This window comes from Procambarus clarkii, chromosome 4 (assembly GCF_040958095.1).
Source record: "Procambarus clarkii isolate CNS0578487 chromosome 4, FALCON_Pclarkii_2.0, whole genome shotgun sequence".
NCBI lineage: Eukaryota > Metazoa > Arthropoda > Malacostraca > Decapoda > Cambaridae > Procambarus > Procambarus clarkii.
Genome location: NC_091153.1, coordinates 4,703,963 through 4,720,543, shown reverse-complemented (window position 1 = coordinate 4,720,543; position 16,581 = coordinate 4,703,963). Strand labels below are relative to the sequence as shown.

The window sequence follows — 16,581 nt, the reverse complement described above, 5'->3', positions numbered from 1 at the left end:
ATTCTTGGCTTCCGTACGAAGGTAAATAGAGAATTGCGGGTCTCAATGTATTACAAACATATGAATGGGCCCGCCACAGGCTTTGCTATTAGCCTCGGTTTTCACCTCAGACCAAAAGGTGAAAAAGGTGACCTAAAGGTGAGTTGTGTAGGCCCCCCTCAGCTGTCCATTGAAATCTAGTCCTTCCTAGCCTAACCAAATCGCCGGTCACGAAGGGGGAATGGCATTTGTGCCAACGAATATCATTAACACATTATTCGTACTGTTTTTTAAAATAACAATATCATATTATTTTTACCATTATAATTAATATATGTTTTGTGTAATAAAAAGAAAAATAGCAATATATGATACTGTTGCTTTGTAAATATGTGGTAAGTGTAAATATGTTCTAAGGATCCTTCTGTATCTATAATCCTAGAAAATGTTACATGTTTATTTTATGAAATCCAAGCATAGAGGTCAAAGAAAACTTGAGCAGAAAAAGTTGGAAAAGAAAAATGCAGGTTACAGTTTTATTCTACTTTTTAATGTCACAGGATATCCCATACATATGCATAATATTAGTGACAAGACCAGCAATTATGAACCCAAAATAGAGATTCAATAGGGTTTATTTTCCTATTTATAAAGTAGTGAAAATGAACCATAGTGAACTGAATGAGAGCCAAAATAGCCAAACATGTCACGTAATAGGTGTCAGCAGAGTTCATGATCTTTTTCTTCTAGACTTCTAGATTTTTTTTTTGACTAGAGGTAACGGGACATGGAGCGAGAAGCATTAAGCAGGAAACTACATGACGGGGGCCATATTTGTGAAACAGTTGGTCACAAAGTACCAATGAACCCTCCTGGCCACCGCCGCCGGACTCCTGGCAACAAGGTATGGTATTCATCTCCTCAGGCAAATGTCCTCTGGTACAGAATAAAAATATCACCTGATGGCTTAAACACTCATAGCCCCCCAACACCAGACGTCCAGTGCGTTGCTGGACAAGTTCATTTGGTGACCTGGACGAAAGTTCGTCAAAAATAAGGCCCCTGACGACACCAACGAGACTATTGGCAACCATTCAATAGCATTCACTTTCCTTACAACATCACGAGAAAGTCAACACTGACAAATAATCACCAGCAGTATCGCACGTATCGTCATAGATATATATATATATATTTTCTTTAATACACGACAAAGTGCACAGGCTGGATATAATATAATAAAGCCTGGAAATCAGAAATATTAAGAACTTTGCTGAAGACCCTGAAACGCTGAATTATTTGAAGAGGCAGTGGCCGTGTTACAGTGATGCAAAAATCATAGTGCTGAGAGCGACAAAAAAGATATGGTCGGAATGCTGACGCTCAAGGGTCTTCAGAAAGCTCTTTACTTCAAGGATGTTAACATAAAATTGGTACAGGATCAGCGGTGTTTGTGACAGAAATGCTTAAAAGCCACTGTACAATTTTAGTAATTTATTTTTTTAATAGCCTCTTTCAATTGTCCACGCCACCACTTGTAATATAACAGCTTAAATATATATGATTATCATATCACATGTCATTCAACCTTTATAAAGATTAAATTTCAAAAGAGTGTTGCACCACTCAGTAACTTTTAATATAGGATATCACCTTATGACACAATATCATAAATAATGAAAAAAATCCCAGTTATACCAACCTTCTCATTCACAAACAGGCAAATTCTCAGACGAGATGTAAGAACACTTACATTGTGTCAAAGGAATCAAGATACTATAGCTTATCTGAGTTCACTTTAACACGGCCAATGGCAACAATCTAGCCATCATATTTTATCATACTCAGTGGCAACTCAACCCGGAAATTGGCCGTAATGGAGAAAAATTCTGCAGTAACTTAGCTAAGGGCAAGAAGCTATTTGGTTTACCAATCAAGAAGCTCAAGGGCGAGAAGGCGTCTGGTTTGCCAATAAGCACCTAAAGCAATCACATGAAATATCTGAATCTTGCCGTGTTCGTGTAGGCTAAACCTCCTCTACCCACAGTTATTTTCTCGCTCACCTTTTCAAAGGAACCTGATCTCATAAACTAATTACTGCATTTGGATATTTTATTCTCTCTTCGGCGCACGTGGAAATGATAGGTAATTAGTCTATGCGACAAGGTCTTGACAGCGAGGCTTTTATAAACCTACAATCGTAGGTCTTTTGACTTTAATTAATAAAGTTTTTAAAGATTAATGTACACCGGTTCTGTGGTAACCAGAGAAGTAGCGATGCCTTTTCAACTCTATTTGGACAGGAAGTGACGGCCATAACCACAGTTTTAGAGACATTACTAGGAGGAAATAAATTCACTCATATCAATGTTTCGTGTAATTAGTCACTCCTCACGAACAGGCATTGCTGGCAGTTTGACCATCACAAATAGGTCGTTAAAAATGACTTCGTGGAAAGCCACGTTGTGGCCCCTAGAAATGCCTCCTAAACAAGGTTTAACTTGGCCAAAGTTGACCTAACGAAGCTTGCAGAACTTGAAAGGCTTATCACTATGCTCAAACCCTTGCTGAGTGAGTGCCATACACGCACTCCTGGGCTTCGGAGCCACCCCCATGGCTCCTAGTGCCTCGTACGGCTCGCGTATGGCACCGAGTACTCGCAAGACCTTCTGTTTAGCACCATTATCTGAGAGCATGTTCTGCTCTCCTTCCTACAGCCTGCAATTCACGCTCCCATTTTGTATTTTATTTTGTATTTTTTTATGGAATGCACTTCATCTGAAAGGAGCGGATAGTATCAAATAAGAACATAATTACAAATGAAACTCAAAGCAAGAGATGAATTTAAGCTTAACGTCAGAAATCACGAAAGTCATTCACACTTTCAAGTAACACTTACACTGTGTAGCATATATGGAAAAAGCTTTGAGTACACTTTTCGACTAAAGGGCACTCTCCATCAACAGAAGTCAGGATTCTTACTAACGACTGATAAAGCAGGCTCAAATTATCACCTCCGTCCTAACGGGAGCCCCTGTTACAAAATAATGTGAATCCATGTGTCAAACCGATCAGTAGTGCCTGAGTGGACGTTCGAGACTTATACCAAGACTGTAAACTTGGTCAGTTTCTCATTCACTCCTTTAGTCCCAAACATTCATCTCTTGGAAGAAAGATACTGCTATTTCGACCATTCAGCCTCATCTAAGAAAAAATAGGCTCGCTCTCAACACTTGGCTGTTTATAAACTACTAGTATACATATAACAAAGTCATTATTAACTCTTCTTTCAATATTTGCCTTATACTCTACATAGCTGATTACTGTCAAGGACAGTTTTATAACATTTTATTTTACAAAATGAGCAATCTCCCTCTAGCCATTTTCTGCAGCATGGTCTACCTAGGACTGCAGCATTATCACGCTGAATAAGTAGAATAATCCTATTTAGTGAAATATTTTAAAATGCATATTGCTTAGCTCTATTCGGTCACAGGAGTGTTCATCAACAATCTTAAATCACATTACAGATAGACTGACAATCAGTATATTCTTAGACATATCTGCACTCAGTATCCTCAATAGTTGAGTTTTGTGTAATTCCAGGTTATCAAGAGATCAGGTCAGAATCGTCAAAATCTGGGAAATTAGTTCTCATATATAAGTGTATAACACAAGGCCATCTTCAGTAATATCCATGAAACGGAATAGTTCTATAATTATGCTACTATTGATATAATCAATATATATATGACTATTGGCATAATGAAAAAAATTTGAGTAATACATAATAAAACCCTTTTCTCATCAAATATCATTCGTCTTAATGGATGCAAATGTAGAAAATCCACCATCACGGATCTACAATGTTTCAAAAAATTGTCTACTTGACTGCAGTAGAATCTAAACACAGCATCCCACAGAGACAGTGGGTACCTACGAGACAGTCAATGAAAATATTCTGGATGGCTAATTTAGGACTTGACTATCAGGGTAGGGGACTCAGACGGCTTGGTAAGAGCTCTAAGTTCTCATGGAAGGCAGCGGGGGAGAGGTTGCAAAAGGGGGTCTGAACCCCCAGCAACTCAAGAGTCACAGTTAGGCATCGATGAACCGGAGATACATCCGGTGGCAATTAATCTCGAAGTAATTTCGCAAACATAAATTCCTTGTAGTAGATATAGATAAGTGTATACGTTGAGAGTCCAGAGACATCTTTTCAGATGTCCCGGAATTACTAGAAGATGTCGAATCATCCGGATATGCAGGTAGTGGTGTTTCGGAGTTTCTTGAAAGGATAGGTCATGGCCAGCTATCTACAGTGGAGAGGTTCTGAGCGCGGTGCTCAGAACTCCAGACGGTAGGCATTGCAGCTTGTCTCGTGGTCCTGAAGGTTGATCGTGCAGCGAGAAGCCGATGGAGCGAGGTCGATCTTGTTAGCAATAAGGGCGTCTTCATTGGCAGCCACCCAGTAGCCCAGGGCATCGGTGTCGTAGGTGGGAATGATCGTTACCTCTGTCGGATGATGAGGGGTAATGAGTGATTAGAAAGCTTGATATGTGTTGCACAGATATCATAAGATAAGAGAACTTATCACTGATAAGAGAATCAGTGTTACAGAAAACAATGTGAAAATCTATAATTATGTAAATCAAGAACTGAGGGGTCTCATTGGATATTAGGGAATATCACTATTTGGAAGCCATATCAACTTGTTGGACTAAGGGCTCATATATATATATATATATATACAATATTGATCAATATTCAGTGATCTATTAAATGCAGAATAACCACATTTGAATAGTGTAATATTTGTATTGAGTGGAGATTAGATGCTGGGCAAGAAAGATCCTGAAGGCAAGGTCTGAATGACGGGAGTCTATTTGACCACAACACTCTATAGGATGAAATGCTACATTTCATAAAATTCTATTCATATTAAACTTAACTAAAAGTGAAAAAACAAATTAATAAACAGTATTCTTATTTAATAAGTAAACTATTTTTATGATTAGAAGTTTGTATAATAAAGATCTGAAAGATATACATTAGATAATTCATTAAGGTTAAGTGTTCAATTAGAGAGTATATTAAATGCAGTAGAATTCATGAATAATTTGGAGGCACTTTCATAATACTTAACTCTAAAAATATACTACTTACCCATTTCTTTATCTTCCCATTCCATCTTGGCTTCAAGTAATGCGTCGAGCACCTCCCTGCCAGGGTCGATGCCAGAGAAGACGTAGTATCTCGCTCTCACTTTCCTGAAGAAGTCTGCATTGGTGTAGTTAGGATTTGCTGCATGAGGTACGTATGCAAGGTCAAGATAGACTGGTGGGCCTATCCTCTTAGATCTCCTGCTTGTTCTTCGTTCCTTACGGGGACTAGGTGGTTTGGGGCTGTCAGAAGGCGGAATCGGTGCAGGAAGAGGCACAGGTGATGGGAGCCCAAGAGGTTTACCCCACTGCTGTAGGGTCTCTTTAGCATCCTTGGCTGTTGATGAGGTAGTGGTAGTTACAGTGGTGGAAGTTGAGCTCTTCGGTGTCGATGTAGTCATCTTCCACGTTTGATTCCTGTTTAATTTGTCTTCAGCTTCGGTCGTTGATGGTTCCCTTGCACGGGATGGAAGATTTCCATTATCAAAGTCACCTCCTTGGTCACTATACATGAACTGCCCAAGCTGTGCTCCATCTGGTGGGTGATACTCATACACAGGCTCGTCGTCATACTCTTCTTGGTATTGCATTCCAGTGGCTCCAAACTGTGTGGTAAATGATGATGACTGTTCAGCACTGGAAACTCTGCTTGTAACTTGTTCCTTTGGATCAGATCGTGCTTTCTGTGGTGGCGGGAAAGGATCGTGAAGGCTTGTATCGCTACTGGCGGATCGAGGCCTATCATCCTTGTCAGAGGCATCATCACTCATTAAGCGACGCGTGACGGTAGTGACGGTGCTGGTCACCACACCCTCTGAACCATCTGTATCACTGTCACCTATTGTTGTGCGAGTGGTGCGTGTGACCACTGTGGGCTCACCACTCAACGATTCATCGCTTGTCCACGGTCCACACAGTGAATGAGATGTGGTATAGGCCATTGAAGTCCCTGGAATACTGTGGCCGGAGAATTTTCTGCCACTGATTGGAGACTGTGAAGCTGATCCAGATATCTTTCGCAAGATATCCTCAGAGACCAGTTGATCACCAAGTACTTCAACCACTTCTTCGCCTGGGAGCTGTTCCATTTCCACCTCTTCTCCGTCGTCATAGTATTTAGTTATCACAGTGGTAACTTTTCTTACAACAACTCGACCAGTTCTGGGGCTTCCTGGAGTGCCTTCAGTACTGCTGGTTGATGACTTTCTAAGTGCACCCATTCGAGGTCCTTCGTGAGCTGTAGCTTCGTCAACTGTAGAGACAGATTCTCGAGAACTTCTGATGTCTTCTTGGACCGTTTCTGCTGTGGATTTTGAGAAAACGGACTTTTCAGTCTCTTCTGAAACACTTCTTTTGGTTTCTGAGAATGTAGATGATTTTGACTCCTCAGATCTCATGAAGTAGCTTTCAGAAGACTGTGCTTCACTCATGTGCCTCGATTTCAGTGGACTAGTGCTTTTGATCTCATAGGGTGATTCAAACTCATATTTTGCTCTGCCTTCAGTTCCCTCGTACGTTTCGACTGTTTCAACAGGTTCTCCTCCACTGATAATGGTTCGCTTAATAGTGGTTCTGGTGGTTACTGAATCATCTGAAGGTTCTTCCCCTAATTTGGTTGCCTCAGTTCTATCACCACCGCCTATAATGGTACGCTTCACTGTGGTGGTAGTTGTGGTTGTCATGCCTTCAGAATCAGCAGGTTCCCTCATGGTCTCAACTGTCTCTGTTGGCTTACCATCAATGATGGTTCTCTTAACAATGGTTCTTGTTATAACTTCGCCCTCTGAGGAGCTGTCGAATGATTTAATGGACTCTTTTTGATCGTCACTACTGACAATAGATCTTTTGACAGTTCTACTTGTTACAGATTCTGATCCAGATGGTTCTTCAATAGTTTCAACAGTTTCCTTTGGTTCTCCATCAACTATTGTTCTTCTTAAGATAGTTCTTGTGACAGGCTCGTCTGAAGAAGGCTCTTCATACGTCTCAACAGTTTCTGTTGGTTCACCACCAGTGATGATGGTTCGCTTAACGGTTCTTGTCGTTACAAATGGAGATCCAGAGGGTTCTTCAACTGTCTCCACGGTCTCTTTCGGTTCTCCATCGACAATGGTTCTTCTAATAATGGTTCTCCTTGTCACAGTCTCGCCTAATGACGGCTCCTCGAGAGCTTCAGTTGCTTCTGTAGGCACACCACCACTCACAACGATTCGTTTGACTGTTCTTGTAACAGTTTGAGATTCCGAAGACTCCTTACTCATCTCCTCAGTGTCCTTTTCTTCACCATCAACAATGGTCCTCCTTATAATCGTTCTTGTAACAGTTTCCCCTGTTGTAGGGTCTTCGTAGGCTTCTACTGTCTCAGTGGGTTCACTTCCACTCACAACTCTATGTCTAACTGTTCTTGTAACATGTTCGGATGGTTCTTCCAACATATCTACTGTCTCTTTTGGCTCACCGTCAATAAATGTTCTTCGTATAATTGTTCTCTTTGTAACGGTCTCACCTGTTGAAGGGTCTTCATACCTCTCAACTGTCTCCTTTGGTTCATCATCTACAATTGTTCTTCGCACAGTTGTTCTCGTGACTGTTTCACTTTCAGATGGTTCTTCGCGTGATTCAACTGATTCTGTTGATTCCCCACCACTGATGATGGTTCGCCTAATGGTTCTTGTTGTAACTGTTTGAGACTCAGATGGTTCTTCTGTGGTCTCTACAGTTTCCTTTGGTTCTCCATCGACAATGACCCTTCTGATAATCGTTCTTCTTGTAACTGTTTCATCTGATGTAGGTTCTTCACGTGTTTCAAATGTCTCAATTGGTTCACCTCCACTGACAGTGACTCGCCTAACTGTTCTTGTTGTGACTGTCTGAGATTCAGAAGGTTCTTCAGATGTCTCTACAGTCTCTGTTGGTTCACCATCAACAGTTACTCTTCTTATGATTGTTCGTTTGGTAACTGTTTCCCCAGATGATGGTTCTTCAAATGTTTCTACAGTCTCTGTTGGTTCACCATCGCTGACGATGGTTCTCCTGATGGTTCTTGTGGTGACTGTCTGAGATTCAGAAGGTTCTTCAAATGTCTCTACAGTCTCTGTTGGTTCACCATCGCTGACGATGGTTCTCCTGATGGTTCTTGTGGTGACTGTCTGAGATTCAGAAGGTTCTTCAAATGTCTCTACAGTTTCTTCTTCTGGTTCTCCATCGACAATGACCCTTCTGATAATGGTTCTTCTTGTAACTGTCTCATCTGATGTAGGTTCTTCACGTGTTTCAAATGTCTCAATTGGTTCACCTCCACTGACAGTGACTCGTCTAACTGTTCTTGTTGTAACTGTCTGAGATTCAGAAGGTTCTACAGTCTCTTTTGGTTCACCATCAATAGTTACTCTTCTTATTATGGTTCTTTTCGTAACTGTTTCATCTGATGAAGGTTCTTCAAATGTCTCAACAGTTTCTGTTGGTTCTCCATCGACAATGACCCTTCTTATAATCGTTCTTTTCGTAACTGTTTCACCAGATGATGGTTCTTCAAATGTTTCTACAGTTTCTGTTGGTTCACCATCGCTGATGATGGTTCTCCTGATGGTTCTTGTAGTAACTGTTTGAGATTCAGAAGGTTCTTCTGTGGTCTCAACAGTTTCTGTTGGTTCTCCATCGACAATGACCCTTCTTATAATCGTTCTTTTCGTAACTGTTTCACCAGATGATGGTTCTTCAAATGTTTCTACTGTCTCTGTTGGTTCACCATCGCTGATGATGGTTCTTCTGATGGTTCTTGTGGTGACTGTTTGAGATTCAGAAGGTTCTTCAACTGTCTCTACAGTCTCTTCTGGTTCTCCATCGACAATTACCCTTCTGATAATGGTTCTCTTAACAGTTTCACACACAGAAGGCTCTCCGTATGATTCCAAAGTTTCAGTTGGTTCCCCACTGCTGATAGTGGTTCGTCTTATAGTTCTTGAAGTAACAGTTGGGGACTCTGAAGTTTCTTCAGGTGCCTCTTCCGTTTCCAATGGTTCACCTTCAGTGACTACTCTTCTAACTACTGTTCTGGTAACGGTCTCACCTGTTGTTGGTTCTTCGTGAGTTTCAACAGTTTCTTCCGGTTCATCAACTACTCTTCTCACAATTGTTCGCGTGACAGTTTCGCCTTCCACGGGCTCTTCATATGTTTCAACCGTCTCGGTTGGCTCTCCATCACTAATGATAGTTCGCCTAACGATTCGTTTAGTAATCACTTGAGTTTCAGAGGGTTCCTCGAGCACTTCGACGGTTTCTTGTGGCTTCCCATCGATGACGACCCTTCTAATAATTGTTTTTGTAACAGTTTCACCTGTCGTAGGTTCCTCACGAATGTCAGTTTGACTAATTTCCTGACTATCCATAATGTGAGTTTCCTGTTTAGATTCTACTGTAGATTTCATAACAGAACTAGACTTATCAGTAATGGCAGTGACAGACTTGTACTCTTCGGACGACACACGCTCGGAGGTTCTGGTTTGTGTCTTGCTGCTGGTGATTTCTCCCATTTCAGCAATAAGCTTCTCAGCCATTATGACTGAGGTAGCTTGTATGTGGTCTTTGCTCTCCTTCACCTCTTTCACAATACCCTCAACACCAGAGGAAGAGGAGGAGGAAGAGGAAGGTGGAAGTGGAGAGGACTGTTCATCTGATGGTCTCCCATCATCAGTTATACTTTGTTGGACTCCTGGAAGATCAGTTACTTTCTTTTCAGGAGAGCTTGGTAAAGTTTTCACTGTCGATGTGATCGTTTCTGTGACAGATGTAGTGGCTATGCTAGATGAAATTAATGATGAGTCATATACAGATGAGGTATGAGTATGTATGCGTGAATCTTTAACTGTCACAGGTGAAGGTTCAACAGGTTCTATACCAATGCTCTCTTCCTTAGTAACTTCAACTCTACTATGAACTGAAGCTAAGGACTCACTTCCATGAAGGGACGAAACGGTAGAGGAAACAGTTGACTTTTCCGGTGAGGGAGGTGGAGATGCAGTTTCCTTGAAATCTTGGAATGAAGTCTTAATTGTAGTAGACTCCTCGAGGGATGTCACAGCCGTTTTGATTTCTTGAACTACATCTTTCACCTCAGTAGTCTCTGTAAGGATCTTTGTAGCTTCTTTTAACTCTTCTTTGAAAATCTCTTCTGATATTTCACTCTCAGACGACTCTGTTGCGGCCTTAGGCTCCTCATCTCGGAGTGAAGGATCCTTGGGTAATTCTTTAGCATCAACAGATGTCACATCGCTTTTTGAGCTCACAGAAACATCACTTTTTGGAGAAACCATAATTGCATCTTGGGTTTCAGTGTGAGTGATTGGTTCCTTTCTAAAGCTAAGTGAACTCTCATCTTCTGGAGAAATTTGAGTTGCAGGCTTTATGGGTGCTTTAGCGGCAGTTTCCACTATAGTTTCTGGCTTTGTGCTGTAAGACAAGTCTTTTGATACATCAATTATGGTTTTTGTGCTATCAATAGTACTAACTACACTAGTTAACAATCCTGAAAATACTGTAGTGCTGTCCCTTTTTGTGCTTTCAGAAACAGTTTCAGACACCTTTCTCATTTTATCTTCGATTGATGTCTCTTTTAATAATCTAGTTTCTGTTAAAGAGGAAGTTTCATGAATAATTTCACTTAATTCTGACCTGCAGATTTCTTCAGACACAGCTGAATATTTAGATACTTCTGATTCCGTTACCTTCGTTTCACTTGGTAAAGAAAACAGTGTTTGACTTTCAAGACTAGATAGTTTGTCCCTGTCTTCGAAAGCTGAATCTTTTCCGGAAATGTCACTTCGGGGAGAATGTTGCTTTCCTTCATCACTGCCTAATACTGGTTGCAATTTGAAGGAATCAAGAGAGTCGAGGCCATCTTTGGCTGCAACGTCACTTACAGTCGTGTCACTTTTGGGAGAGATCGAACGACCACTGTCTAAAACTTCACGTTGAATCATAGTGGTCTCCTTCTCTATCTTCTCTGTTATGGAATGTTTCTGTTCCCTACGAACAATATCTGATATTGAAGAGATATCTGAACGAGGAGACAATGGTGGATGGTCGTAATCACGCTCTTCAAATTGGCCACTTAGCTCTGCTTCATATCCATCACTGCGAGGCGAAATTGATCGCATGTGATACATCTCAGAAGACAGATCACTTCTGGGAGACATTTGAGGATAACTCTCAGCATCTACCTCTGACGTTCTCGGTGAGGGTCCACCTTCGTCAACAGGCACCTCTTGAGTGGTTCCAAAGGTGACACTTCGTGGAGATGTCATATCATCAATGGACTTTTGGGTGCTTTCATCATATTCCCTCTCATCAAGACTGCCATATATGGAAGTTGTCATGATATCTTCAGTTTTCTTAACTCTAGTTAAGGCCACAGTAGTTGATTCCTCCTCAGAGGTTATGTGCTCATCATGCACACCATGCATAGCAAAATCATCACCATACATGGAAGACATCATAATATCTTGGCTTGGTTCATAAATGGAAGTCATCATAGCATCGTATCCTCTGTCTTCAGATGTAGTCATTACATCTGTTTCCAGGTCAGGCGCCGTGGTTTCCCTAACATCAGGTAATTCTCCCAGTACAGATGTGGATGTTGACTCCTCATAAATGGAAGTGGTCATAAGATCCAGTTGCTCCTTGTGGAGTGTACTTACGAGAGAGACCCCAGCCATACCTATCTCACGAAGAGGTGGTGACAGTGGTGTTGAACCGGGTGTGGTGTCGGGAGAAACAGTCACAAGTTCAGCTCGTTCTGCTTTCAAGATACCATAAATAGGTTCTTCGACAACACCTGATTCTAAATAGGCCTTTGGCTTTTCCTCTTTTTCTGAAGTTATATCTAATTTAGAACCAACGTCACTCTTTGCACTGACGTCACTCTTGGATACATCAGTCTTATGGCTTATTTCACTCTTTTCACTTAGCGAAATGTCACTCTTAGGAGACAACGGAGCTTCCTCAGTCGATTTCTTTGAGATGTCCTTCGAGCTAAACTCACTTTTAACACTGGAGGCGATGTCACTCTTTGGAGATACTGACACTTTGTCCGTATCTTTTTTCGTGATATCAATTACAAGATCTTCTCTCTTGATGCCAAGTGGGCTGACATCACTCTTCTCACTTACAGAAACATCACTCTTTGGAGAAATAGCTGATTCATCGACTTTGCTGATAACATCCACACCACTTTTTAAATCCATTTTGGGAGAGAGTGGAACTTGTTCGAAGGCTTTTTTAGATACGTCAATCTTCAAAATTCCTTCCATAGACTCCTTGGAACTGGCAACACTTACACCAGAAGAAATGTCACTCTTTGGAGAAAGACTAACTGTTTCCACAGGTTCGTGGGGGACGTCAATTGTTAACGTCTCCATGAGATCTGTTCGAACAATGTGACTCCTCATACTAACAGAAACATAACTTGCTGGGTAAACAGTACTATCAAATGACTTTTCAAATTCTGGAATCTCATCCTTAATCTCCTTTGAACTAACATCACTCTTAATGCTAACTGATACGTCACTCTTAGGAGACAATGGAACTTCATCGATGGATTTCTTTGAACTTGGCTCACTCTTGGGAGATTCGACTGGAAGTTCTTCTTTCTTACTCTCCATGGAACTGACATCACTCTTAATGCTAACAGAGATGTCACTCTTGGGAGATACAGGAACTTCTTCAGTAGGTTTTTTAGTTACATCAGTTGGTAGAATAACCTCCTTGACGTCCTTGGAACTGACATCACTCTTTGCACTAACAGAGATGTCGCTCTTGGGAGATACAGGAACTTCTTCAGTAGGTTTTTTAGTTACATCAGTTGGTAGAATAACCTCCTTGACGTCCTTGGAACTGACATCACTCTTTGCACTAACAGAGATGTCGCTCTTGGGAGATACAGGAACTTCTTCAGTAGGTTTTTTAGTTACATCAATTGGTAGAATAACCTCCTTGACGTCCTTGGAACTGACATCACTCTTTGCACTAACAGAGATGTCGCTCTTGGGAGATATAGGAGCTTCTTCAGTTGGCTTTTTCGTTACATCAGTTGGTAGAATATCCTCCTTGACGTCCTTGGAACTGACATCACTCTTAATGCTAACAGAGATGTCACTCTTGGGAGATACAGGAACTTCTTCAGTAGGTTTTTTAGTTACATCAATTGGTAGAATAACCTCCTTGACGTCCTTGGAACTGACATCACTCTTAATGCTAACAGAGATGTCACTCTTGGGAGATACAGGAACTTCTTCAGTTGGCTGTTTAGTTACATCAATTGGTAGAATATCCTCCTTGACTTCCTTGGAACTGACATCACTCTTAATGCTAACAGAGATGTCACTTTTGGGAGATATAGGAGCTTCTTCAGTTGGCTTTTTCGTTACATCAATTGGTAGAATATCCTCCTTGACGTCCTTGGAACTGACATCACTCTTAATGCTAACAGAGATGTCACTCTTGGGAGATATAGGAGCTTCTTCAGTGGGCTGTTTAGTTACATCAATTGGTAGAATATCCTCCTTGACTTCCTTGGAACTGACATCACTCTTTGCACTAACAGAGATGTCACTCTTGAGAGATATAGGAGCTTCTTCAATTGGTTTCTTAGTTACATCAACAGTCAGAATATCCTCCTTGACTTCCTTGGAACTGACATCACTCTTTGCACTAACAGAGATGTCACTTTTGGGAGATATAGGAGCTTCTTCAGTTGGCTTTTTCGGTACATCAATTGGTAGAATATCCTCCTTGACGTCCTTGGAACTGACATCACTCTTAATGCTAACAGAGATGTCACTCTTGGGAGATATAGGAGCTTCTTCAGTTGGTTTCTTAGTTACATCAACAGTCAGAATATCCTCCTTGACTTCCTTCGAACTAACATCACTCTTAATGCTAACAGAGATGTCACTCTTGGGAGATATAGGAGCTTCTTCAGTTGGCTTTTTCGTTACATCAATTGGTAGAATATCCTCCTTGACGTCCTTGGAACTGACATCACTCTTAATGCTAACAGAGATGTCACTCTTGGGAGATATAGGAGCTTCTTCAGTTGGCTTTTTGGTTACATCAATTGATAGAATATCCTCCTTGACGTCCTTGGAACTGACATTACTCTTAATGCTAACAGAGATGTCACTCTTTGGAGATACAAGAACTTCTTCAGTTGGCTGTTTAGTTACATCAACAGTCAGAATATCCTCCTTGACTTCCTTGGAACTGACATCACTCTTTGCACTAACAGAGATGTCACTCTTGGGAGATATAGGAGCTTCTTCAGTTGGCTTTTTCGTTACATCAATTGGTAGAATATCCTCCTTGATGTCCTTGGAACTGACATCACTCTTAATGCTAACAGAGATGTCACTCTTGGGAGATATAGGAGCTTCTTCAGTTGGCTGTTTAGTTACATCAATTGGTAGAATATCCTCCTTGACTTCCTTGGAACTGACATCACTCTTTGCACTAACAGAAATGTCACTCTTGGGAGATATAGGAGCTTCTTCAGTTGGTTTCTTAGTTACATCAACAGTCAGAATATCCTCCTTGACTTCCTTGGAACTGACATCACTCTTTGCACTAACAGAGATGTCACTCTTTGGAGATATAGGAGCTTCTTCTGTTGGCTTTTTCGTTACATCAATTGGTAGAATATCCTCCTTGACGTCCTTGGAACTGACATCACTCTTAATGCTAACAGAGATGTCACTCTTGGGAGATATAGGAGCTTCTTCAGTTGGCTTTTTCGTTACATCAATTGGTAGAATATCCTCCTTGACTTCCTTGGAACTGACATCACTCTTAATGCTAACAGAGATGTCACTCTTGGGAGATATAGGAGCTTCTTCAGTTGGCTTTTTCGTTACATCAATTGGTAGAATATCCTCCTTGACGTCCTTGGAACTGACATCACTCTTAATGCTAACAGAGATGTCACTCTTGGGAGATACAGGAACTTCTTCAGTAGGTTTTTTAGTTACATCAACTGGTAGAATATCCTCCTTGACGTCCTTGGAACTGACATCACTCTTAATGCTAACAGAGATGTCACTCTTGGGAGATACAGGAACTTCTTCAGTAGGTTTTTTAGTTACATCAACTGGTAGAATATCCTCCTTGACGTCCTTGGAACTGACATCACTCTTAATGCTAACAGAGATGTCACTCTTGGGAGATACAGGAGCTTCTTCAGTTGGCTTTTTAGTTACATCAATTGGTAGAATATCCTTGACTTCCTTGGAACTGACATCACTCTTTGTACTAACAGAGATGTCACTCTTGGGAGATATAGGAGCTTCTTCAGTTGGCTTTTTCGTTACATCAATTGGTAGAATATCCACCTTGACGTCCTTGGAACTGACATCACTCTTAATGCTAACAGAGATGTCACTCTTGGGAGATATAGGAGCTTCTTCAGTTGGTTTCTTAGTTACATCAACAGTTAGAATATCCTCCTTGACTTCCTTCGAACTAACATCACTCTTAATGCTAACAGAGATGTCACTCTTGGGAGATATAGGAGCTTCTTCAGTTGGCTTTTTCGTTACATCAATTGGTAGAATATCCTCCTTGACGTCCTTGGAACTGACATCACTCTTAATGCTAACAGAGATGTCACTCTTGGGAGATATAGGAGCTTCTTCAGTTGGCTTTTTGGTTACATCAATTGATAGAATATCCTCCTTGACGTCCTTGGAACTGACATCACTCTTAATGCTAACAGAGATGTCACTCTTTGGAGATACAAGAACTTCTTCAGTTGGCTGTTTAGTTACATCAATTGGTAGAATATCCTCCTTGACTACCTTGGAACTGACATCACTCTTTGCACTAACAGAGATGTCACTCTTGGGAGATATAGGAGCTTCTTCAGTTGGTTTCTTAGTTACATCAACAGTCAGAATATCCTCCTTGACTTCCTTGGAACTGACATCACTCTTTGCACTAACAGAGATGTCACTCTTGGGAGATATAGGAGCTTCTTCAGTTGGCTTTTTCGTTACATCAATTGGTAGAATATCCTCCTTGACGTCCTTGGAACTGACATCACTCTTAATGCTAACAGAGATGTCACTCTTGGGAGATATAGGAGCTTCTTCAGTTGGCTTTTTCGTTACATCAATTGGTAGAATATCCTCCTTGACTTCCTTGGAACTGACATCACTCTTAATGCTAACAGAGATGTCACTCTTGGGAGATATAGGAGCTTCTTCAGTTGGCTTTTTCGTTACATCAATTGGTAGAATATCCTCCTTGACGTCCTTGGAACTGACATCACTCTTAATGCTAACAGAGATGTCACTCTTGGGAGATACAGGAACTTCTTCAGTAGGTTTTTTAGTTACATCAACTGGTAGAATATCCTCCTTGACGTCCTTGGAACTGACATCACTCTTAATGC

The 16,581-nt window shown here is 41.0% G+C and overlaps 1 protein-coding gene across 2 annotated transcripts in view; it reads right to left on the bottom strand.

The window, feature by feature from the left end:
- Positions 1-507: 507 nt before the first annotated feature.
- Positions 508-16,581, bottom strand: part of LOC123751782 (titin) — a 184,479-nt gene continuing 168,405 nt past the window's right edge. The window contains exons 5-7 of one of the 2 annotated variants that reach the window (XM_069332473.1): positions 8,305-16,581; positions 5,146-8,211; positions 508-4,494 (exon numbers count right to left, since the gene is read on the bottom strand). The exon at positions 8,305-16,581 is cut by the window's right edge and continues 26,558 nt beyond it. In XM_069332473.1, the coding sequence (XP_069188574.1) occupies positions 4,325-4,494; positions 5,146-8,211; positions 8,305-16,581 (11,513 nt within the window). In that variant the 3' untranslated portion in view covers positions 508-4,324. Of the gene's footprint in view, positions 4,495-5,145 lie in introns of both variants that reach the window. The other variant, XM_069332467.1, reaches the window with a different exon arrangement.